This window comes from Pygoscelis adeliae, unplaced genomic scaffold (genome assembly GCF_000699105.1).
Source record: "Pygoscelis adeliae isolate BGI_AS28 unplaced genomic scaffold, ASM69910v1 Scaffold105, whole genome shotgun sequence".
Classification (NCBI taxonomy): domain Eukaryota; kingdom Metazoa; phylum Chordata; class Aves; order Sphenisciformes; family Spheniscidae; genus Pygoscelis; species Pygoscelis adeliae.
In genome coordinates this window covers 1,608,131-1,634,251 of record NW_008824807.1, presented here as the reverse complement: position 1 = coordinate 1,634,251, position 26,121 = coordinate 1,608,131, and the positions used below count along the sequence as shown (strand labels likewise).

Genomic DNA, 26,121 nt, shown 5'->3' with positions numbered 1-26,121 from the left:
GAAGAAGAAATGGGACAGGGACAGGGAGTAGACAACACTCCAAGGCTCTTCCTGTGGCAGGGGGAACAGGCAACAACCAGACCCTTCCGCTTCAAAGAGCCCCTGAACAAATTACTGTCCTCCAGCAGGAGCCCTAGGAATGAGTAAGAGGCCCAGGACTGAGCTGCTGAACTTACTGTTGGCTCATCTGACTGATTCACAGTATCTTCTTCCTCAGGTCCTCTTGCACGTGCTCTCTACTTTTTCTCCCAGGTGGAGTCTCCTTGATGCTGGTCAGCTTGCTAACCCTAGTCCTGATGCATTTATCTCCCCTTCTATATCCCTAACTCTAGGGACTCCCTATAGTTTGAAAACCATTGCATTAGGATACCTCTTAAATTTCCAGTATCACAGCTGTTGTTCAGACCCTGATCCTTTTTTCTCCTGCTATCATTTTCTTCCTGTCTTCAGCTAGTGAAAGCACTGCCTGTATTTTTGTTCCCATAGATACCTGCAGCAAAGTTTATGTTCCTTTCCAAGCACTTCTGCTGTACTGTTCCTTCTCGGCTTTGGCTTTTCCCTGTCTGACACAAGCTCCCGGTGTATATAACTCTGTCAGACGTTCTTCCTGTGCTTCAGAATCAGCGTCTTCCCCTTGGTCTCTCACAGGCAAACCATCGTGTCACATGGTCTCATCCTTTTCTCTCATTTACATTTCTCTACAGGAGGAAATACACCTCATTGTGCTTCAAAAGCACTAAAAGATATTTGTATAGATAATGAAAATAAAAGCTACTGGCAAGAGTGGGTTTGTCCCATACAACACCCAGAAGCTGGGGGAGGAGGATGGAAAGGGGGGTTTGTTTGATTTTACACAATATAGACATGAAAGACTAAAGATGCTTCCCAGACTAAGAAAACACAGGGATGGAAAGCTTTTATTTCATACTCAACAGTTTTAATTCTGCTGCCCTGCATAATCATGCTATTGCATGATACCTCTCAGTCTGATGTTCAAATTCAAATGGTAAGTGATTACCTTATTCCACTATAAGGATTGATTCTTATCTCTTACATTCATGGTAATAAACTGAAACTTCACAGAAATTGAATTAGCAAAAAGCAGCCGTAAAGCAAGATCCAGATGCTTGTTATCATTTCTCTTTTGCTTACAGATCTATTTGCTTCCTCTGTTTTTCCCCTATGAAGTCAGGGGAGCAGTTAGAGTATCACTTCAACAGATTAAACAGACAAGCAGAGGGGTGGTTTTTTTAATAACATTTTACAAACCTCCACAGCAAGCCCATTAGTCAAATGAGAAGAAACTATAAAGCAGATATTTTGGAAGGTTTGTTAAAAATTAATACAGGAATTGCAAGCCATTGCTTTTTTTAAGCTAAGTATAAATTATTGCCGGGAGGATCACTACACTTAGAAGCTCTAAAAACTGTCCTGCACCTAAAGGGTTATTAACACACACTACTCTTGTATAAGACTTCTTTCCTTCCACTGCAAGCTGACTTTTTTTTTTCCAAGGTTTGGTGTCACTGAAGTGCAGTGTAAAATTGTGGCTATTGTTGGCCTCTTTACACACTGTTCCTAATTTAACAAACAGAGCAGTTTAGAAGGTCAAATAGGAAAACAATATCTTAAGAAAATAGCAACTTCTGTGGCTTTGAAATAAAAAAATCAGTGCCAAAATGTTTATCTCCTCGGTTCATGAAGCCATAAAATAAGTACAGCACCGTGAATCATCTCAAAACTTCAAAGCTTGTATGCCCAGCGTACCATTTTAGGGCTATTAAGTTGTACAGCTACTGTACTTGTAGTAAATAGTTATACAAGATTATAGCAGCAGTGCCAAAGATTTCACCCTCGCAACAAAATTTCCTTAAAGCTACACTTTTTACCATGAGCTCACTGTATAAGCTTATAATATCTCTTACCATCCTAAGAGCTTCTGCACAAAAAAATTATTGACAATTACATTGAAAATACCAGCTTCCTTTAGAGAATACAGTACTCCAAATATAGATATTAAATGATATACACAGTGAGTAATGAAATACAGTAAGTTAATTCCTTTGACATATCAGCATTTCTGCAGAAAAACAAAGTAATGGTTTTGCTCATTACATCAAAGACCATGAAGAAAACTCACTAAACTAAAAAAACTCATTGTATGAGACTGAAGGCGGTACTATATCCCCAAGATGTTACGTAAACCAAGAAGAAAATAGAAAGCCCTATCTTTCAGGAATAAGTGACTCAGAAATGAGCAGAACATTTGTTCATCTACGCTGGTACCTTGCCTACATGTGATTTTTAGTGATTTGTCCCAATTAAGTGGTAAAAGGCTCAATTTACACGTGTACGTAAAGTCTAGCCCATCACAATCTGTTTGCACCCGCCTTATGTGCAGCTGCTTGCTATTCCAGCTGGCTGGGGTAATCAGAAGGCACCACTGGTGTCTTACAGAGGCCATCTGGGAGGACTTAAGCCAAAATCCCCATTAGGCCATGTAAAGAGCAAGTCCTGTGGGGCATCCTGAATTTTTTGTATATGTCATAGGACACTGTACAAGATTTTTGTTCATGTAATCTGGCAAACCCACTTGTATCAGTGGCCAAGGTTTCAAAGGAAAATTAGAACAAGCTTTTATGCACTTGGCATATTATGAATTGTATTGTCATGGGAGAACTGTTATGACCTCAGTTAACAATCACGTTATACTTAAATATTGAAGATCATTTTTTAAGGTTATGCACAAGAAGCTGCCACAAGTTCTCTTTTCCCCAGCAATTTGTTAACACCACCAAGATTGCAGAGTCAATTTAAGCAAGTTTGAACTAATGCTGAACAAGTTGCAATAGAGATTTAGACCAGTTCTCACCTTCCCAATCAGGGCATGTCTGCTAAGATACCTCATTTTGGAGATTGTCCTCGGCATGTCTTTGTAACAGATCTCTGCCTACATTATACTACACAGTCCATCATAAATTAATTTTCATTAATCCTTTTTGTAGAATAGATTAATTTCTATCCAGCACATCTTCTAATTAGCTGTTTCTTCTTCCACGCCCACTTATTTACATCATCAGAAAGACTGGCTGACCAAAACAATGTCTTTATTAGTTGCTTTGACACATTCCCTCTTCTTTAAAGCCTACACAGCAAAATAAACTCCAAACATGTCCCTGAAAGTCCTTACACTTATTTGTAAGCTGTATCTTCATTGCATTTCTGCTCTGTTAATATCAATTTCTTCCTTCCTCCACAAATATGCTTTCAACCCAGCCACTCATATTGACTTTGCTCCTTGCTTTCTGTCAGCTAAGTGCCTGCATTTAGCTAAATGAACTTGTGCAATGCTTCCAAGGCTCGAGAGTTGTGCACAGGAGAGGCTGTTTCCTGGAACTGCTTTTTTCTACTGGTAAAAAGCACATTCGCTTTTTAGAAAAAGATGTTTTTACCCTTGATTCCGAAGCTTGAAACCTTAGTAAATTAGCTGAGAAAATAACTGAGTGGAATCACACAATGCTGTTGCACAAAATACTTCACCTAACACAAAAAAGTTATTCAGTTCCTCTGTTTATGCATAAAGCATATGAAAATCCTCTCTAATTAAGCAGTACTGCATAATTGCTAGTAATAGTGGAGTATTCAAAGGCAACATACTGTGGAGGTGAAAATGTGACTTATATTGCCTGACACGCTTCTCTTAATGTACATTTACTGCCAGCACATTCCAGCAGAAGGAAACTTAGGCAAACAGTCTGAGCAAAGATCTTTGAAAGGTGATCAGTACTTCCAAGATTTAATATCAGCAACTAATAACACTCAACCTTTTCTAGGGACCAAATGAGAGATTAAAAAAAAAAAAAAGATTTAAGCATCTAGCTCCAAAATTACCTACCAATTTCAGAGGTAGGTAAACAATTGGGCCTGAATTGTTTTAAATCAACTTTCTAAAATACTTTAATTTCTGCTTTTGGTCATGCACACTGTCCTCCAAGCCACAACACCAAGAACCAGCTAGGTGTCCAGCATTTTCAGATTCCCCAAACTATTCACATTCTCTCTCTCTTGCTTTAGGACTTTCCTTCGGTATGATTGTTTGTACAGTGCCTAAAAGATCAAACTATGACTGGGAAGGGATTTTGGGTTTTTTTTTTAACAAGAGTTCACCAGTTTTATATCAAACCTCACCTGTCAGAGTACTTATTAATGCATATACATAGAGTCATTTGAGTTAGTTTCTCCTTAGGAGCTATTTTGGCAATTAACAGACACATTAAATATATATATAAATATAAATTGGATATACACAAATAGTTGATAACCTTATACATTTGATTTTCCAATTTCAGAAGCTTGCTGAGGAAATAAAGGATATATTTGGTAAACCAGGCAGTTTTTTGATCTTCACCAGATGTAATCATCTTGTGACAAGCAGTTTTAGGGAGATTTCTGAATAAAAAACAGATCTGAGTTCCCTAACAGTGTTGCTTTGTATCAAAACACATTTTCATTAATTACATTATCAAAATCAAATGTCATAGAAGACAAATGTTTCCAGTTGGACAACATAATGAATTTAGAATGTGATATACTCATGTTGAATGTAAATTAATGGTTTTTAACAGGCTTAGACTAATTATATCTCTAAAATCAGTAGAAAAGTAATTTGAATTTAGCTGTTTTGATAATGAATAGGTTTAACACTATAGACTTATGTTCATTTTTCAAAAGCATTTTGTGAAGGCATGATCCAAAGCATACATAAATTAACAGGAGAACCCACCCTTGACTTGAACAGGCTACGGATCAGGCCTTAACCACTGTGACTTTCTCAAGAATAAAATTCTCAGGTGATTTCTTATAAGATACGATGAGAAATGAAACACACACAGGTTCTCATTGATCATACCTGGAGCCCACAAAGTGACATGTGAAAAGTGGTAAAATGTGAACCCATGAGGACTGGAAAAGACTCAGATTTTATGGGTTATTGATTTACCAGGAAGAGTCTTGCCAAGTTTAAATGAAGGAAAACAGAAAAATGGCATAACCCGGGTGTAATGCTCTTGAGGTAATGTACTATGTGAGTGAGAGCTGTGGTAGTGTTCTCTAACATCCCTTCATAAAGCAGCTACATAATTTTAATGAAATAAATGGCTACAGTAAAAATTTAAGAGATCAGAATCCCAGTGAATTATAAAGTATAAACTACCATATATGCCAGTATTTTTACAAAGCTAAAAGTACAGCATGTACAATAAATTTCTAATAAACATTTAAATGTTAACTTATGAAAAGTAGTCTTGTAGACTGAAATTTTAAAAGGTGATGAACTTTAATTAGAAAACTACTCTCTCATTTCATTGATATAAATTAATTAAACCACATGAATGTGTAACATACGTTCAACCAAAAATGTTACATACTTCCCACAATTCTGTAATTCCCTTCCAGAAAAAGAGAAGTCATAGCTCAGCAACCACGATGGACCAAAGTAATAAAGACATCTAGTTCCAGTAGGAAAACATTTTCATATAAAAATTGCTATTCTGGCTCTGTTTTTTCAAACCCAAAACTCATGGAAGATCTGTAATTTATGGTCAAAAAGATAAACCAGCAAATAAATAAATAATACTAATACTTATGGGCTCAGTAGTGATGCTGAATTTATGACTTACATTACAGACATGAGAGTAATCCTTTTTTCAAAAGGAATCAAAATAATTAACATAGTTTGATTAGATCAAATTGATTAGATTTGGCTTTTAGTAATCTGTTTTTACCTTTAATTTTGCTGGGTTTTACCCCAAAAAAGGATTTGCAATCAAAAAACTGTCCAACTTCTATAGTGTGGGGAAATATCTTTTCTTAAACAAATCTTTCTTCAAAAATCATTTACATTGTGCTATAGTTTTTTATCAACCAATATAACATAAAATTTGTGATTTTTCATGTATTTATACTTAAGTGGAAAATTTGCATGAAATTAGAACATGTAGTGTGGAAACCGGTATGTCTTTTTTCTATTGGTTTGTTATGTAGAGGCTTTTATAGTCCACTGGGGCTTTTTTTCCTTACCTGGAACTCTCTTTGCCCAGTTGATCATGTGCACTAATTCTCTGTCTGCAAGGTTGGTCAACAGGGTCATCATAGAAGCTTCATTGAATGGTCTGTTCGGGTCATATTCAGAATAAACTATGGGTGGCTCAGCTTCCAGCAAGGCACTGACCATCTGTTCTGCCGTCAGGGACAGGGCTGGACTGTTCTTCTTGTTATGTTTAACCACCAGTGGACTTGTCCAAAGGGTGGGAGCTCGCAGCTCTGTAGAAGAAGCCTCCCCGTTCCTGGAATCCTGCTCCTCTCTTTGACGTTTTTGTTTCATCATTCGCCCACCTCTGCGGTCTTTCCGGATTCCTGGAGACACACAAAAACATAATGAACTCCTTACCTTGAACATATGTATTGCATACACATGGCTTCAGCCAATCGGCAGCTGCTGTTGATAGACCCAGGTAGCATTAGCTCTTGGTTTATTTTCTGAAGATTTCTTCCTATTTATGGAATCTTACATCAGTAGTTGGAGAGAAAAACTATTTTAAAAAGTATAGCGTCAGGAATAGTGCACTCCTTCCTAAAATTCAGATCAGCTGGGCTTACACAGGACTCTAGACTAGTGACACTGTATAGCTGCCTTAGCCCCACAAAAGGATGTCAGTAATTGGGAATAAATAAATATTTATTTGCAGCACAAACGTCAAAGTATGTCCCAGTCCCCAGCAGACAACTGTTCTATAAATGATCAATGATAACTTAATGATCTGGGTGGGCCAGATGGATCACAGAAGTAGCTCTCAAAAACTAGCGAAGAAAGTTTTGCTCAAGTTCACCAATTATTTTAATTAAACATCATACTATTACTGAGCCTGTGATCTTCATAATTACATAAAAACCATGCAAAAAAGTTCCCATTATAAGATGAGCTTATACAGCAATAAAGAATGCCGTATAGGTAGATAAACAGAAGTAAGAAAAGGAAAGATAATTGCAACCTCAGAATCTAATGTGGGAAACCTACTGTCAAAAGGCTGTAATAACTGCAACAGAAACCATCTTTGTCATTACTGCACATTTCTGCAATGTGCTTATTAGCACTGTACAACCCTGAACCTTGGGATATTATCAAGTCAGCTATACCAATTAGAACAACAACATAAGACCTTCCAGTGGAACAAAGTCTCCCTTTGTGGAAAGTTTACAAGAAAAATATAATGATAAAGCCCACGTGGACTCCAACCATAAAGGGAAGATCACGTCTGGCTCTAAGTGGAGGAGGCACAGGCATTTTCAGGCTCAGTTAAAAACCTAAATCAATCATCAAATGGGGGTGAGGGACAAGCAAGTAATAAGGAAAGCACACAAGGAATTGAGCTATGAGAAGGCAGCTTATGATGGGGTTTATTCTGGAGTTCTCACGCAATATGGAAAAGCAGCATTAGTCCCAGTTTGAAAATCAAAAGATGAAGAAGCATCTATAGAGAAGGTGGAGGCAAACTATTCAAGAAACAGACAAGAGAGAGAACAATTTAAAAAAAAAAAATCAAAAAACTAGCTTTGAGAACTGCTGACACTTGCAAGCGATCAATACAGGTCTTTCTGATGGGTGGGGAAGTGAGAAAAAATCTTTGCTCAGCTTTTTTCACACCACAAAAATCTAAACCTTTAGATTCCCGGTCTTTGTTAGCAACATCTTCATCTCACATCCAATATTCCTTCATATAAATGTTGGATCATATCAACAGGTGTCCTTTCCCAATGTCAAAGGAACAGAGAGGATCTTTAGATATGTTTGCCTCTTTCTTTGAATATGGTGATATTTTCACTGAATTAGTACTTGAAGATTTAGCGCTTTACATCTAATTCATTCAAAATCCAGTAGGCCTCCTGATTCTATTCTATTAATCTTTCCAGATAAAGTGAGTTCAATAAATCTTTCATCACTCCTACTACTTAACTTCTCTACATTTTCCCATTCATTAAACTATTTGTAAGCCAGAAGTCTCAAGTGCACTGCTGCTCCCCTTTTTCATTCAGCAATACCAATTTTCCCTACGACTAAACTGTTTCTATTTAGGAGAGGAGGGGGAGATTCTTGCTATTAAGAAAAAATGCACGACTTATTTTGGCAAAATGTCATCCTAGAGTTATTCTCGTTGGTAGCTTACTTCATTGCAATACTCAATAGCATGCATGCTCTCTATCTGTAACAGATATTTTTGTTGTATGCTTTATATCAACGTAAAGTTTTTGAATTAAAATTGGCCTGTGAAACATGCAGACATAAACATGTGAACCAAACCATAAACATGGTTCATAAACACTAAAGCATTTGTTAACTTTCTCACATCCCAAATTCTACAGCTGCTCATCTAGCAATTTCCTTCTGAAGAGTTAAAAGTATCCTTGGGGCCTGTACTGTTCGACATACTCATAGAAAGATGGACTCAGAACTGACACAATTCAGAAACAAGATCTTGGGGTTAGAATAATACTATAAAAACATCAGATAAGTTAGTTTAGAAAGTAAATAGAAGGCTAGAAATTATGAGGAGAGGAAGGGAGGACAGCGCATCTTCATAAATCACAGATTTTATTAACTCATGAGGCACACTACAATGAACACCGTGTGCAGTTCTGTTCTTCCCATTTTAAAAAGAGATATAAAAGAAATGAAAAAGGGATAAGAGAAAGACAAGTAAGATGATCCAAAGTTTGGTGCAAGAAACAGCTGAATTGACTGGTCTGCTTGGCCTGCAAGCCAGACACAAGACTACATCAGGAGTAGCAAGAAGATGAATAAGGTACAAACACTGACGCTTCTCTTCTAATACAAGACAGTATCAAATGAAACTACCCCATGCAAGGTTCAGCACAGACAAGAGGTTCTCTTTCACACCATGCAGAAACAAAGCTGAAAGTGTGAATAAATTAGAGGTCAGTATATGTTAGAAAGCTGTAGGCCAAATTTGATGGGAGAAAACAATCCATTAAGGGTTAATAAACACAAATAGGGCACCTTTGGCTTAAGTTTCCATGGCACAGATTATTGGAAGATCAGAAAGGATTTTTTGGGCGTTTGCTTTTTACTTATTCCAGGCCTGCCTTGTTAAGTAAAACAAGGATGTGATGAGAATTTGACATAACAGAGAGAAGGTGGCAAATATAAGCACATTTAGCTGCTTACAGATCAACTAGTTCCTAAATAAGAACAATAGTTTCATTTTTACTTCATCTGCAAGCTTCCCGCTGGCTTTTCTTCACCTTGAAAAAAAGTGGTGCATTGAGCAAAGTTGAACGTAACCAGTTTGGAGGAGATGCCCCACACAAATTTATTTTTACATTTTTATTTCAGGATTTAAAAAAAAACAACAAACCAACCACCCACAGTAAGCCTACACTGGATCTTGTGGAGACCGGATCTGAAAAAAAAGGTCAGTAAGAGTATGCATTCCTTCTGCATCACATCAGCAGCTTTTATGATCAAAGACAGAAAGGTCTTTGAATCTCTATAAGCATCATTCTCATCAGAGATTTATAGAAATTACTACTAACTCTTCACCTAACCCCTAGATGGACAAGCAACATAGTGATTTTATTATTCATTTTCTTGGACCAAATAGGAGTGAGTATCTCTCTGAAAAATGCAAGTGCCTCCAAATCTCCTTCAGCTTAATCAAATTTTATCTCTGTTAAAAAGAGATAATAGTGATGCACAGTCACTAATTCCAAAACAGACAACTCTATCAAGCTACAATTTCATTGCCAAAAGCGCAATGATCCTGTAAGGTTTTTTTAAATATATGAATGCATTAATTTTGATTCCACAGTTCAGCCAATAAAGGAACCTGAATTGCCAAATGTTATGAAAAACAATATTCTACCAAAAATGGAAGTACTATGTATCTTGCAAAAGCTCTAAAACAATTTCCACTTGAGTTTTGAAGCTACAGGAGCCAAGATGTTCAAAGGCAGTTTTATAAAGCTTCATATGTAAATTCAGTCAGCCTTTTAGGTATGGAGGCAGGTTTCAAAACTGCTGAGTAATTATACACACCAGTCAGTAGAACTTGATCAGCAATAAAATCGCATATGGACTGCGGAGGCAATGTTAGCCAAATGAAACACTTCACTAGTGTTTTCTAACATGTGATTAAAACAAAGCAAAAAATAAATTCCAGATTACTAAAAAAAAGTCCTGAATTAGGAATGTATTGGATGAATATTGAATCTCAGCCATCCAACAGCCAGCTTCTTCTTACCTACTGCTAAGAGCAAAACTCCACCTTTATATCTTCAGTATTATATAAAATATTCAAGAGTGTTTAGAGGAAGAAGAGGAGGAGAACAAATAGAATAAAATTTGCTTTGCTCTGTGTGAAGCATAGAAGTATGCATTTTAGACTTAAAGATATATGTATAATCTCAAATTCTATTCTACTTAAATATATTTCCTATGAACTGCTTTATAAAATATCCTTCAATTTCTTTATTATTAGAAATTTTGTAGGAATATTTGTCAAGTAAAGAATGGTTATTGTTTGCAAAAAATAGGAACAGATTTGATAAAACCCAATAAACTTTTCTTGGCACTAAGGCTGAAAAAAACCTGGTTATTTGGTAAAACTGAAACAGCCAAGATATTTTTATGTCCTTCCTATTGTTCACTATTCTGGAAATCCTAAACACAACAGCTATTGCTTTTTGTCTTGTTTGCAACACCCACCTGCTATCTGGAATACTTATTGTGCTATTTTTGTTAATGTGATACAAAAAATGCAAAAGACCTTCATCTTCTCTTTCCCCCATATGCACAACCTTCACTCTGCTTGTTCACACGAGGGGTGGGTATTAATACGGAGACTGCATCTCCCTGTCATTGTAAAGCCTATTCACTTGCAGCCTATTTATTAACCCATCTCTTCATGCTCCATTTCAGTTTTGCTGGAGTCCTGAACAGCTTTCCAATAGCTGCAAGCAAAAACTACGATAAGGTTATTTTCTACAAATCCTACCTTTCTTTGAAGGTTAAAACTCTCAGGTGAATTGCATGTTTAACCTTATCTTATTTACCTGCAGATGCAGAAAAAAAACCCCATTGCCCAATATTTTTGGAATGAAACCTACCCCAAAAGTCTACAGAGGTCTAGTCCTCTAACTGCGTTTTAGTATACAGATTTTCAGCAAATCATTTTTTGACTATCTGTATCAGTGGGCATCAATCACTGAGAAGGCTCCAGGCACTTTACATGTGGAGCCCAGCCTCACGAACACAAACTCTCCTTGATCTATGATCTCCTGGATCACCTCAGAAAAGGTGAGACGTCAGCCCTGAGCCATGTCCACAACCTAAAAAGCTTTGGACTTTCTTTTTGTTTCAAATACATCTCTGTGCTTCACCTTGCAAACAATCTGCAAAATTGGTTACTAGTATCATGATACATATTTAACAGTGGCAACAGAAACAAAGTTTTCCAATTTTCTGGAGAGCAAAGGATACTAATAAGATCATACCATAAGGTGGTTCAATTTAGGTCACACCGATAATTTCTGCATTTTCCAACATTTGAGAATTTCATTTTACAACTTTAATCAACCATTAATATACTTTATCAATATACAACATGACTGCACATATCATACCCAGAAATTGATTTTCCATCAATTTAATTGTACCTGTCACTGTGTGACACACACAAGTCACCTGACAACACTGTTCTAGTTTGGGAGAGGACATTAAGTATTTTATTTTATAGAAAGATGTAAGTGGGCAGAATGCAATTACACAAATTGTGAATTTAGGCAGGAACAATATCTCCTGCCTTGTGATAAGTGATAAGGATGTGGAAGCTGCGGTATTTTTCTCAGAATATCCCATTCAGTAAAACTGGCTTAGTCCAATGCTGTTTGTCTTAGAAGAACCTTACAGCAACATGAAACTAAGATAATTTAAAATCACCACCTTCTTTCAAGATAGCTAGAAGTTCATTATCATTGTGTAGCCGGACGATAAAAATATATTCACTTCTGAAGCAATTTCTTTTTTTAACTCTCTGTCAATAAACGTGCAAAAGCACAGCAATCTCTCCAAGATGGGTGTAGGAAGCACATGCTGCGCAACCAGAAGTGGTGGTACATTTGACTTCAGAATTCCAGGTCCATACAGTGGGAAGAGACAGTATTTTATCCTACAAACTGCTATATAAAGTCTATTGGAAATCAGAGGTTTTATTTCACATTTTGTAAACAAAGAATTTTACCTGTTATTACGTATGCTTTCTACGTGTATAATTAAGTAAGATTTTGGTTTGCCTCCTGAGGGAATATTTGGGAAAAGAAAGATGACTGGTGAGAGCTCTCACTCCACCTCAGGAGCTGATATTTGCAGGAGAATGAGGGGAAGAAGACAAACTTTTCTTTGCTACTCTTTGTTATTTTAGCACTCAGCTTTCATGGAACTGCTCTGCCGCTTCTCCTTGTAGCTGTGGAAGATGGAGCTGTAACACCTAAGAATTCACAGGAAAAGCAGAACATATAGAAAGAAAACTGAAACAGCTAGAAAGAGAATTGCTAGAGATCTGAAGGGGGGAAGACAACTGAACTGATGTGGGGAATGGGATTCATTAATGCTTCTAGGATATATTTAATAACCAGGACATAATTACTGGATTGGGAAGTAACTCTAATCGCTGCCTGCATAATTTTTCATCACTTGCAGAGGTGAGGTACTCCATTCAGGTTAATTGCTAATATCTGTTTTTTCCGGTGCATCTTTCTTGTTTCAGAAGGAAGACATGGTATTATATTTTCTTTTTATGCAATGAAACAAATAAGTCTATCTTCGTAAAAGACTTGCTTTAGGATAGAGCAGTCAGTATATCCATGTGTCTTTTCCCTCCAAAAATTTTAACCACATCCTTTCCTTGCACTTGCTGAGTTTATATGGCGCTACAGATTTTTAAAGTACTAAAAGAATAACTTTCTAATCCTTACCTCCTTTCATGGGAAATGCCTTGACAGAAAGAACTAGCCACTTGTCTCTCTTTATAGAAACACAGATTAGGGGTGTATTTTTTTATATGGGGCTTTTTTTTTAATATGATCTACAGTAAAATTCATATCATTTTTCATTGATCTACAATAAAATTCTGCTTTTAGTAGTTTCTGTAGTTGTCATAACATATATCATCACAAACATCATATGAGTAGAAAAAAATGTAACTGGTCATAGGTTGTAACCGTGGTAAAGCTGTGAGATCTCAGGTAGTTTGTTATTAGAACACATTTTAACATCTTTCACCTGAAGATCTCAGGGCTCTTTTATTCATATTGGTTTTAATTTCTCAAAAACCCAAAATGTTAAAATCAATGTACAAAGACTTAAAATCACACAGTGAGCAAGCAAGAAAACTAAAAGCAACACCTCAGTCACACTGGTAAACCTTACCCATCTCATGTTGGTATGCATGTGTGTATTACTTAACAAACATTTCCATTCAAAACTTTAGGCACACAAAAAGTTTTCTTTTTTTAGCAGGTGCTAGCCCTGATGCATGCAAACAACGGGTTATCTATAGATACAGTCTTGGCTTCCACATTGTGATTCAGTGACAATAGAAAGGCTTTTTAACAAAGTAACAGAAGATGGTTTTAATATTAGTGTTTACATATAGTCACAATTTGACTAACGGCACAGTAGTTTTCTACTGCTGCAAGGAAAACTTATATTCACTCCAACTGCATTTTAGATTCTCTACTTCCTTAGGTTACCAGAAGGCATCAGGTTTAGAGGGGAAGTCCAGGGAAATAACAAATCCATGAAGCGTTAAATCCTGTGCCCCCTTTTTAACAAAGTACCATCAGAGAAGCAGCATGCTATTGGACTAAATATTAATTAGTCAGAATATTTCAAACCATAGACAAAAGTAACCTCTATCACAATACTTGGCTTTTTTTTTTTTTTTTTTTTTGTCCCCTAACTGCTTAGAAACCCCATAAATGACATGGAAAATGTTTCACTACTATTCACTATCTTTCCATTACTACCAGTGCCTCGTCATCTACAGTTCCCTCACTCAGTTCACTCAGATGGTGATAACGTCATCAGCCACTGCCCCAGCCATGGGCACAAGAATGCAATTACTGCTCAAAAGTCATTGGCACATAACTTTGAGCTGTACCACTAATGGTACATGGGCAGCACTCTGCAAATCCTTGCAATAGTCAGTGCTCTACAAATTAACCTCCACTTTATACTTGACAGACATTCGGATGGCATTTCAAGCATTTAAGCTAGTGGAAACAAAGTAGATTTGGAAACTTGACAAGTCAAAACATAAAGGCAAGCTAAGTGCCAGAATTGGAGAACCAGAGTTCAGTTTCCAGGCAGCAACCATGTAAGCAATAGCTTTTCATTTGTATCAGCGTTGTTTCATGTCTTACTGGAACTATTCTGCAAAATAAGTAACTTTTAACCTGGGGAAGAAGCTCCTACTTAAAAACTGTTTGCTCAGAAATGAGTTTTTAGCTTTGAAGATTTTCTTCTCTATTCATGGCTTCCTGGTAATGCAGATTTTTTCCTTTTACTGCTTCCTTTCCATTTCAGCAACACAGCTGCTGCGGCTCCTAGGAGGAACAGGTTCAGAACAGGGCTGGTGGAAACATTATGGGAAAGGACAGCGCTATGCACAGGAAAAGGCTGCAACATCTAGGTTAAACAGGATTACAAAATTAAGACATTTTTCTCATAAATAAATGGGAGGAAAAAAGTCAGAGTGGGGATAGCGAGTGTGAGGATGGCATGGGAACAGTGCTGAAACCCCCTGTGGCAATCAACAGTTTGTGGCCACACTCTGAGGGGAAAAAAAAGTCATGGCAGGAATGAAAAGGAATGACTTTTGTTTTTTTCTAAGAGGACAACAAAAAGAGGGATCTATGACTGGTTTTGGAAACAGTGATCGGTAAATGGTTTACCAGCTAACCTCCCAGTCTGGAGCAACCTTTGAACCTGAGGCTCTTTGTCCACAGTTCTGCTCCTCGTCAGCAGACCCCAGATGATAAGAGACATTTGACACTTCTATATACACGCACAGCCTTGCAGCATTAACAGCCTATAATTTTGTCAGTTTGTCAAAGGAGTCAAAAGTGCTTGGAAACACCTTCTCTTCTAAACAATTTTGTTACTCTTCAAGACTGATCTACCTCATCAGAATTATGTTGAAAATTGCCAGAGAGAAGGAATATCTGGTGCTTTGTAAAACAAACCCTTCTTGAGAATAAAAGACTAAATGGATGTGGTAAGTAAAAGAGATTATAAATAAGAAGGCATCCTTCAGAAGGCCAGAAAGTCTGTAGCCCAGTTGATGATCAGAGTATTAAAGGAGCGTGCAGAGAAGAACAGGCCATGGCAGAGAAGCCACACGAATCCTTTACACCAGTGTTCACAAAGGAAGAAACCAGATTTTTCTATGCCAGAAACCCTTTATATGAGGAGTAGGGCAACCTTTCTGAAACTGATGTGAGAGTTGAAGAGGCTAGAAATCCAAAAGCCTCTCTCAAATGTCCTAATACAGGAGGGATTTCCTAAACTGCTGGAGAAGAGCTCTGGGACTCAGTCCAGACTCGCTTTGGTGTCATTGCTACCGTTGGCAAAAGTAAGTGATTGCAAAAGGAAAACAGTGTGAACAAGCCAACAGTTCCCTTATGGGCACAAACCTGAGTGTCATCTAAGCACAGCTGGCTTTAGAGTCTAAAAGGTGGATGCAAGCAAGATAGCTGCCTCCTAATGACCTCTTACATGCAGATAGACCTCATTAGGCACACCTCCGCTGAATTCAATAGTCTTTTAATGCTTCATTGGAAATAAAATAAAATCCTACAGCTTCCTCTAAAACATAAGGTCACTGTAGCTGCTGTACATAAGTAGAGGTCAGGAATATAATTACATTCTTGATAGATTTATAACAGATGGAGATTGCTGAAGCTATGACTACAATGTAGGTCTTAATATTGTAATGTATCTCAGCATGATGGTCCTTCCAAGGTGATTTTGAGAGCTTTGAGATTTTGAGAGCTTTTCCGCTTGGTTCTTTCTACATAAATAAATTATTTGGTCACAGGAAAGTAACACCACTTTCTAAATTCAAATATTATAGGCTTAATAAATTACTTCTTTTGAATATGATTCAGACAATCAGCCCCTTTATTTCATATCCATTTCTCTTTTAGAAAATCAAACAGAAATGTAAATTGTGCTGAAAACCCAGGGGGTTGACAATTACCTTAAATGAGAAACATTGTCTGAAATCTTCTGAAAAAATTAATCAGAATTTAATGTTTACTCTTGAACAGGCCTGCCTCAAGTGACAGTGCTTAATAGCCTGGTTTCTGACAAGGATATCTAGACACTCAGTAGTATAAATAACAGATTTGAGTTTGGTCTATGCACCTGGATGTTGCAATTTTTTCTACTCCTGAGTGGTTGATGAATGCTGTATGTCTGTTTATGTGGGTAGGTTTCTTCCAAAAAATGTCTCTCATCCTTTTCCAAACTGTGGCTTTTTTCTCCTCTATAATCAGGACTACCTTCTATTAAAAGAGAGAGAGGGAGAGAGAAGCCACAGCGGGGGGATGCAGGGCCCAGGGCTCGCATTCAGATACGCTGGTTCAACTCCTAGCTCTGCCACTGGTTTGCTCAGTGATCAAGTCACATTACATATCACAGTGCCCCAGTATTTCTATCAGCTACAATGCAGATCATAAAAATGCTGTCAACAAGCAGGCAAATGTAATTTGGGGTCTCTAATGACAGTTTGAGAACCAATGGTCTACTAATTACAGATGAAGGTGTAAGACATGATTCATCCTAATCTGTATTTTGGCATTCAATCTTTGACATTCATAGTGCATGTTTTAAAGAGCGTCAGAGGACATGTAGAAGAGAAACAAGAGAAGTTCAATTAATCCATCATTCAGCTGAATCCCTTTCAGTGCTGACACTCCTGCACAAATTATACTAAGTTTTGGCTACTGTAATTATGGCAACAGCCCCATTTCTAGGCAATATTTACAGTGAAGCCATAGAAATTTCTGGGGTCACAATAAAGCCTTTACAGGAACCATACGTCAACCATGATTTGGAAAAGCCAAGTAGTTTTAGGAGTATGAGTCCATTACTACAATTCTCAAAGACAGCAAGAAATTGTAACTGCTACATTTTAGAAATTAGATAAATTAATTAGGGTATTGAAGCTATTTGGCCTGATATATCAGTACTGATAGTGCTAGAATTGAACTGTAAATGCCTAACCAAGTGAAGAACCAGAAGCTCTAGTACTCTAGGAATTTCTCAAGCTCAGCAAGGAGAAGACACCAGCTGTTCTGACCTGCACAGTCTTGCTCAAAACCAGTGAATGCACAGTGACACCCTGAGGTACCTGTAGTATGAACAAGTGGCAGACAGAGGTGGAGACACAGCAAGGATGCTAGACTTCATTTAAAATTAATCAGCAATTTAAATGGGGACTGTCTCATTGCTGTATCTATTCCCAAGTAATATCACAACTAAAATAATTCCTAATTAGGAATTTTTAAGTGTGTAAAGGCCAAAAAGCAAATGTAAACAAATACACAGAAATAATTAGCTTTACAATCTCAGTCAAGTGTTCAAGAGTAAAACATCAAAAATTCTGCAGTATTAATTTTTTTTTACATAGCTAGATATAGAATATAAATAAGCATATGACAGGTTGTCCCATTTCCACCTGACTGTAAAAGGTCTTGAACAACCTTGGCTAAATTCAGTGTTGAACCTGCTTTGAGGAGGTGCCCCAACAAGACACCTCCTGCAGTTCCTTCAAGTCCAGATCATTCTGTGAAGTGGAATAGGAAGAGAAAGTATTTTTGGCAAAAGTGCTCACAACAATGATCTCTCTTTCTTATTTTGGGGCAGAACAGTGGAATATTATATTTTGGGATAATTCAATGGCAACAATCCACTTTGCATGTGTACAAAGGGGAAAAAGAAACATTTCACTAAAAAGTCTGGTTTCAATTCCATCTTCTTTTCCAAGAGGCTGTTCTAAACTCACAAAACTTTGCTTCAAATGCTGCTTGAGTACATGCTTTCAGCCCATCAATTACATCTTAAAAATGTACATTTCCTCATACATTTATCAGGCCCCACCTACACAGTTATTTGTCTGAGTAGAGAACAGTATGTCTAATAAATATCATAAAGGTTCTCCTCAGACAAACCAAAACAGTTTCACGTTGTTAATCCATTTTCCTCCATTCACTAATTTCTATTTTTAATACAATATTTCATTAAAAGATAATTACATGGAAAACTAGAAAGTCTGGACCCCTTCCAGTGGTTGCATTAGACATCGATTAACCTCTGGTTTTGAGAATTATTTTAATAACTCTCTAGCCTTTTAGCATGAACAAATATAGCATTCAGCAAGGAAGCATAGCTCTCTCCATTTAAAGAAAAAAATCAGCAAGGTTCTTCTCTGAGGGGATGGCAAATTTGCCAAATGGTTTTTTATTTTCCCTGTAAAAATTTGTCTTAAACTTCAGCAAGATTGTCACACTGAACCAGACTGAGTGCCCATGTGGTTACAGGTGGGTAACTATTCCAAGAGAATATAAGAGAAAAACTGAAAGTCTCCAGTCTCCAATCTCTAGAAGTTAATGAATGTTTCTACAGGCACCTGGCATGTGGTTATAGCACACTGTTACGGCAAACACAGACTTTTATTCCCTGGGCTGTACCGCAGTAATCTCTGAAGGGTTCTCAGATACTTTGTGAGGGCAACACTGAAGGATGTAGGCTTCAAATGTGCTGTAATGCTGTAATTTCATTATCACAAGAAACAACACTCAGAATCTTCTCTCTACAAGATGAAATATTGGGCTGTTCAAAGACAGTAAATACCCCTGGTCATATACATGATCACCATCTGGACCTAGCACATGAGCACTCAAATCCTTGATAGGCACATTTCATACAACTTGAGGTTGGGAAGCCATCAGCATTCGACAATTGACAGAATTATGTAGGTCTCAGGGTGGCTAAAAAAGGACTGCCAGGCAAATAACTGATTTTTCATTAAGGATCTAGCATTTAACGTTATGGCAAATTTTGCCATAGCCACTGATTCCACTAATACTCTGTTCCTCTTATCCCACAGAGCACTGCCTTGTCACACACACATGAAAGGAGGGGAAGGATGTAGCATGCTAATAACTAGAAATCCCCATTCATTTACCACACTATAAAAATACTTAATTAATAAATAACAATAAAAATAAGGTGCTTTTGATTTCAGGGAATGAGGTCCTTTGGAGCCACGTCATCAGAAAGCTATTAAAAGAATGAAGAAATGGAAAACTAGATCTGTATTGGAGCAGAGGTTACCTGGACCATATGTACAGTTGGAGCTTCAGGATGGCAACTGCTGTAAAAACTCCATTTGGAAGCTGGGACCCCCCCATCACGTGAAATAGTAATTTGGAATATACTTCTCCAAACCAGAACAGAAACAATCATCTTCAAGAAAGCATCAGTGGATCATAATCAAAAACAAGGCTACTCTTCCCTGCTACCCATCCAGAAGAAAGAGGGACGTGACAAGGAGCTTATTCCATGTGAACACTTTATCCTCACGTACAAACAGGGGTGCACAGACTAAATAATAACATATAATTTTAAGGTCTTTCTGCTTATTCAGAAAGAGAGAGTGAAGCATTTGGACAAAATATAACAGCTATAAATTCTGCCTCAGGTGCTGACTACATCAGCAGAGATTCTGGCAGTCTAATTGCCTCTCAAAGCAGCACAGTAACAGATGCAGAAAGAAACACTTGCAAACATAAGAGGAGAGAAAGAAAATAACTCTTCAGTACTGAAAGAAGTTTTTAAAAGATGAAAGAACAGCGGGATGAAAAAAATGACAAAATTTCCACAGAAACTCATAAATAAATGTTCCTACAGCATAGCTCAAGAGCCACTTGAAGCCTGCAATTTTTCTGAATGAAGCCCCAAAAACATATTTCAGTTGTGTCCACTCTATTAAAAATTATATATATGAATTTTTTTTATGCTGCATTAGGTGACTTTCTGTGAGAAAAACCTCAGCAACCATAGCTTATAACCTATGTTTAAAATTAACCAGAGACATTTAATCAAGATTTTATCTAGCTTCCCCCATATTTACTGAAACTCAATAATTAATATCAGCTATTTCTCATAAGTTAAATGATAGATAAAAGTCACAAGTTAGCAGCTTTGACAATTTATTAAGAAACCTCAGCTAATTCAGTGCAGAGGGAAAACTGAGATTACATTTAGACAAAAGAAAGCTTACAGCTGTTTTCCACTATGTCTAAAAGGTATATCATCATAAGCAAATTGTGGAGATAGATATAGAAGTGAGATATTTTTAAATGTATGATAGAATTAATGCCTTTAAACAAAGCAAATCCTTCAATATGAATAAAAGGAGATTATTTAAATTAAAAGATTCAATCAAGAGATCTATGAATTATTAGAGAAAATTGTGGACCTTGAGTTAACCACAGCACTATGTGATTCAAGTATGTTGAAAAAAAGTGTTATTATAAGAGATCTATTAAAAGAGAAAAGCTTAAGAGATCTCCTCAGAGAAAACAAAAAAACAACCAAAAATATTTTTAAACATTTAAAAGTTAACACTTTAAAAGTTAACCAGATGGCATACCAAGAATATTCACTTAACTTTATCTTCATCTGGGAGAAATGTGACACTTACCAAGTACTACCTAAAGAAAGGGACTTCTGTCTCCCACAGCTACGTGGACAATACAGGATCGGTAACGACTCCAGCAGAACCTTGAATGCTTTACTTCATCCTACATTAACTTTACCTGTCTTGAATACTTCATCTGCAGGCATGCCAGATTTCTAACCTGCAACTGAGGGACCTCGAGAAATTTTTCCCAGACTTCATAATATAAATATTCTTAAATTCTCGCCTATGAACCAGTGATGGACTTCAGTGCAATATTAGTGGTCCTATAGGAGCAGGCAGAATTTATGCACCTGATCTCCTTGTTTGTAAATTGCGAGCTTAATTTAAAAAAAAAAACCCAACCAAAAAACCACAACAGTGACTATTTTTGAACTGCCAGTTGCTGTAGGGACTATAGAAATCTTACAGCATTGTAAAAGGAAAGGATGACATCCACAGGACTTTACTCAAGTGAGGGTCACTGTATGAAATAAAAATTCCAGAACATCTATATTAGAAACAAAATTTGGACAAAATTACAGTCTTTTGGGGGGCTTCTTCAATCTACAGAATGCTAGTTGAGAATTCTGTGCAATTTTTATGTGATTGAAACAATTATGTATGGAACAGTGAAAAACCTATTACACCATGTATCTTAGAGAAGAGATATGAAAAACATCAAACTGGTACAGTGGATCATTAATTAAATACATATGAGTATAAATGGATGGAAGCGTGCCAAATGAAAGATGTAATATCATCAACATAAAACATAATGATATGTCTTAACTAAGATCTGCCATATGTACAAGGGTCAAAGCTAAAGCTGCACGGCAAATTTATGTATGAGATGTTCTGATTTTAGTTTGCCTTATTTGAAACTTTAACTTCTCCAGACCATAGCTGTGATACTAATTATATACATTTTGCTTTTAAGAGTTCTAGCCATATACACCAGGATGTTAAGACAGAAACAAAAAACCTCTAGATCCATAAACTAAATCTTATGAAAAAAATCAGCTACTGTCTTAAGTGTTAGAACTAAGAAGAGATTTGACACCTTCGTCCTGCTTGCATCCCAAAACTGAGATTAACAAAATCAGTCTCAGTTCTTGCCTAATCCTTGAGTTGAGAAAAATGCAGATTCAACCTCAAAGCACAGCAACAACTGACTAGTTTTCCTTTACTCTTTCCTCTTTACCTTTTCTCCCAAGATTCCCAGGCTTGGCCTACCTTGACCACACAGACCAGACTTATAAACAATCCTTTGTTGTGGGAAGGATAAACGTGATGAGCTACTCCTCTCTCTTGCCCCAGACTTTTTGTGGAATAAGTAAGCATTAGGTGTGCCAGAGAAAGGGAGAACCAACCTGTAATTTAACAATTAGCTCCTTTCACACATAAAACATGGGTTCTAATCCTCTCTCTTCTGAGCGCTTACGAGTTTGCTAAATTTTCCTATAGAAATAGGTTTTAATAAAGCTAGTGATTACTATTCATTAATAAAAGCAATCTGAATTTTTTTAGTAGGCTACAACAAGGTTTTTTTCTGCTTTAAGCGCAGATATGAAACTTTATGATTTCCTGTTCTTAAATATTCTTAATTCCTAGGAGCTTGGCTTTTTCAAAAGGATTAAAAATAGCTAACTTCTGTCTGCTTTTGACAAACATAAGGTACTGTAACATAGAGGAGAAAGGCAGGTATCATGATCAATCCAAAACTATGTTACAAAAGAACTCTTCCATCTAAAAACACACCATAGCAATTGTTCAGTATTGTCATGTATTTCTAATTTTGCCTCTAAAAGTTAAACACTGTGTATATAAATAAAGTAATTTAGAGGTATTCCACTTCAGCCTAAGCATTCAGTGTCTGATTCTTCTTCTCTGACATCATTATTACATATGTTCCAAGAAAGTGGCATTTATCTCAGTTTTTATAAAATGAGTGAGCCTTTAATATTATTGGGTGAAATTAATTCACATACAAAATATGTGTACAATACTGGAATAGAGGAATAGACTTTCCCTTCTAGAATTCACAGAACAAGTATTACATATTCAGAAGTTTATTTTAATGAATATGGACTGATCTGAGACTCCCAGTGCTTTCCACACTGAACTGCAAAATGCTACAAAATCTTGGGTTAAATTTCATTCATCATGATCTTGAGTCTACCATGAGAGGCAAAAAAAATAATGAATTAAATATATTAACAGAAGAATCCTAACTCCATCAAAGTCAATGTTCCTATTAATTTTGATGCAAATTTGGGCAAGAATAATAACATGGTATTTGGGAGGTTTTTATTTTTTATTTAATTGCTCTTTGATTTAATACACTTCAGCTCAAAAAAATTAGCTGCTTCCTCCTTTAGGACCCATATCAGCTGTCCAATGAAGTTAAAAGACAGGAAGGCAGACACCAATGCTGAGGATTTGTTGATTGCTGTGTACATACCACCTTTCATCATTCCCACTTCATAGCATTTTCTTAGTCGGCAAGCCTGGCAACTCTTTCTTCTGTTCTTGTCGATGGTGCACTGGTTAGTAGCAGGACACATGTAGTCATTGTGCCCTGTAAAAGCAGAGGGAAAGTAAGGACACAGTTATACACAGACATAACAAAACTGCCTATAATACTCTCATTTTTCATTGAGTATTTAGTACAGCATCTAACATTTGGGGAAGAAGGTAGGGTTACCTCATAATCTGTCATAAAAGTATTGATACGGATAGTGAAACTAATATCTATTCACAATACATTTATTCACAAGTTCTTTAAAAGTACTATTAAAAACACAAATTGCAACTTCTGTAGAATAATTAAAATAATGAACAATTAAAGCAGTCACAAAAGAGGATCGATTAATATGACCAAGTCCCTTGACTTCCTTGCTCTTAGCCTGAGAAATAAAATGCCATCTGGTCCATGTGCCTGTGTTGATGTTTAACCAATAGACTGCGCAAAATGGTTAGAGGTTTATAGAATTAAAAAGGCCTACGCACAGAACATTTTTTGAGATCTGCCACAATCTGGGGCAGTTAAGAAACAAACAACAACATAAAACAGAAGCAACAACCATTAATTAATTGTATCTCAGGGATAAATCAGTCTCTACTTCCAATTGCATGTCTACTGATATATGCAAAAACCTTTTGTCATCACAAACTCTTAAATTACCATATGCTGCAACCAAGTTTGGCACTGGTACCTTTTCCTTCAGAGCTCCACTTCCTCATTTATTACCCTCTACATCTCAATTCTTGCTACAAACATTTTCAGCGTACCATAATTTGTTACTGCCAACAAGCCCCTATTCCAATTTTCTCTTAAAAAATGTCTGCTTAAACCTGCTATAAAATTATTTTCCAACCATAGATGAAGTTTAGCAAGGACAAAAAAGACTATCCAAAATGATCTTATTGGTGCTCTGTATTCATCTAAACGCAACTAAGGTACAGCACACAACGAAACAATTTTACTGCAGAACTGTTTGTTCTTTCTTTCAGGTCAAGGGATCAGCTTGAGGTAGAGTAGGGTGGAGGTTTGACAGAGGCCTTGCTCTCATCAAATCATCTATCCTTGACTAGAAATTAGAAAATAGAGTAAAAATTACTATCAGATTACACCGGGAACATCTGCTCTCTAATGCTGCATAACTGGGATCCAATCAAAATAAGCAGCCAAACTGTAAACTTGTTAATATGGTGACAGCTGACTACACACTGCCTCAAATAGACAGAATTATTATTTTTTACCTCTACTTGACAGAACAGTATATACTGGAAAAATCTGAATCCACAGGCTTTGCTCCAGCACTGAAGTAAAAAGGTAGAACAGAAACAATACCTCAACCTCAGCATGAAAGACCGTTTTAATTTTCAGTTCCTCTGGTAGCATACAGACTGTTCTATATCTGATTCAAAACATTTCACATGTAAGGAAAAAAAGAATCAAGTCAGGAAGAAAACAACCTCAACCATACAAAAATGCAATATCTACAGGGAAAAGGAGCAAAAAGGGAAAGCCATGTTTTTAAGAAAATGCACTTTTATTAGGTCACACTAAAGAGCAGCAAAAGATTGTAGCATCAGACCTCAATCGCCAGCCTTGTTTTATAAACCAAGCTCTGAAATAGCATGAGAGAAAGATGGAAAACTTTAATTACTCTTTTTTAAAAACAAAGAAAGACTTTGACAGAGTATCTGATCTTCTTCCTAGTGAAGTTAAAAGGTAAATTCACAAGGGGAACGAGCACAGGCTCTGAATTCAGCAAATAATTCAGAACACAATTTAGGTCTCTCTAAAATAAGCAGATAAATGTTCCCACTTAGGTCAAAGCTGAACACATACTTACCACCTTTTCTGGACTGGCTGATGATCAGAAGGTTCAACTCTCTCAAAAAAAAAGTGACAGTATGCAAAAATCAAAAATCAAGTGGAATCAATATCAGCGGGCAGCCATCCTTTTTCACAGTGCTTATGTGGGTGATAACCTTTTCTTTTGCTTTGAACCTAGAATTCCTTATGCAAACTGCAAACATTTGGGAACAGCCATTTGGTTTGTAGAATAGTACATAAAATAATTGTATTTGTGATAGAGCTACAGTCCCTACTGAAATATTTTACATTGAAAGGTTTTATCTTAAATATACGCTTTAAAGGTTAGCATAACTAGTCTGTTTTCATGCACATGACCTGCACCTTAGACAATCCACTCTTCTTTCAAAGTGCTTGGCAGACTTCATAGAATAAAACGTGTAAATTTTTGAATGCAAAAAAAAAGAAAGTTCAGTGTGTGAGGGGCATACTTCTTCAGATGACGACTGCCATAGTAATATCATTGTTTAGACTTCATATTTGCTGTAAATCTAGGGAGAAGATAACATATTTACTGTTTCTCATAATTTTTGGTTTAGTTTAACCAACATGCCTTCAGAAGACTGGAAAAGATGTAAGCAACCAGAAGAAAATGTTTGATAATTAGAGTATACAGTAGAAATGACTATCAAATTAATCAGGGAATAAGAAAGAAACAAAGGGAAGAAGGAAGGCAGGAACGTTTCCTGCTTCTCCACAGTACCATCTGACTTCAAGTATTCAGTCACAGGAAGTAAGTAAGGAAGTTTCCTTCGCAAGGCACAGACACAGACGAGGGCAGTCTAGCTTGGGGTGGTATGGAAGGGAAAAAGGTAGAAGAACACAATTAAGGAATAGGTAACATGCAAAGGCGAGTTTTATTTTGAAGTGAAATAGTGTAACTCAACAACTCTGCTGTAAAGTGGATTGTTC

The 26,121-nt window shown here is 36.7% G+C and overlaps 1 protein-coding gene across 1 annotated transcript in view; it reads right to left on the bottom strand.

The window, feature by feature from the left end:
• ESR1 (estrogen receptor 1) overlaps window positions 1–26,121 on the bottom strand; it is a 171,884-nt gene that overhangs the window by 48,425 nt on the left and 97,338 nt on the right. The window contains exons 5-6 of the mRNA XM_009324146.1: window positions 23,287–23,403; window positions 6,079–6,414 (exon numbers count right to left, since the gene is read on the bottom strand). Of these exons, the coding sequence (XP_009322421.1) occupies window positions 6,079–6,414; window positions 23,287–23,403 (453 nt within the window). The remainder of the gene's footprint in view (window positions 1–6,078; window positions 6,415–23,286; window positions 23,404–26,121) is intronic.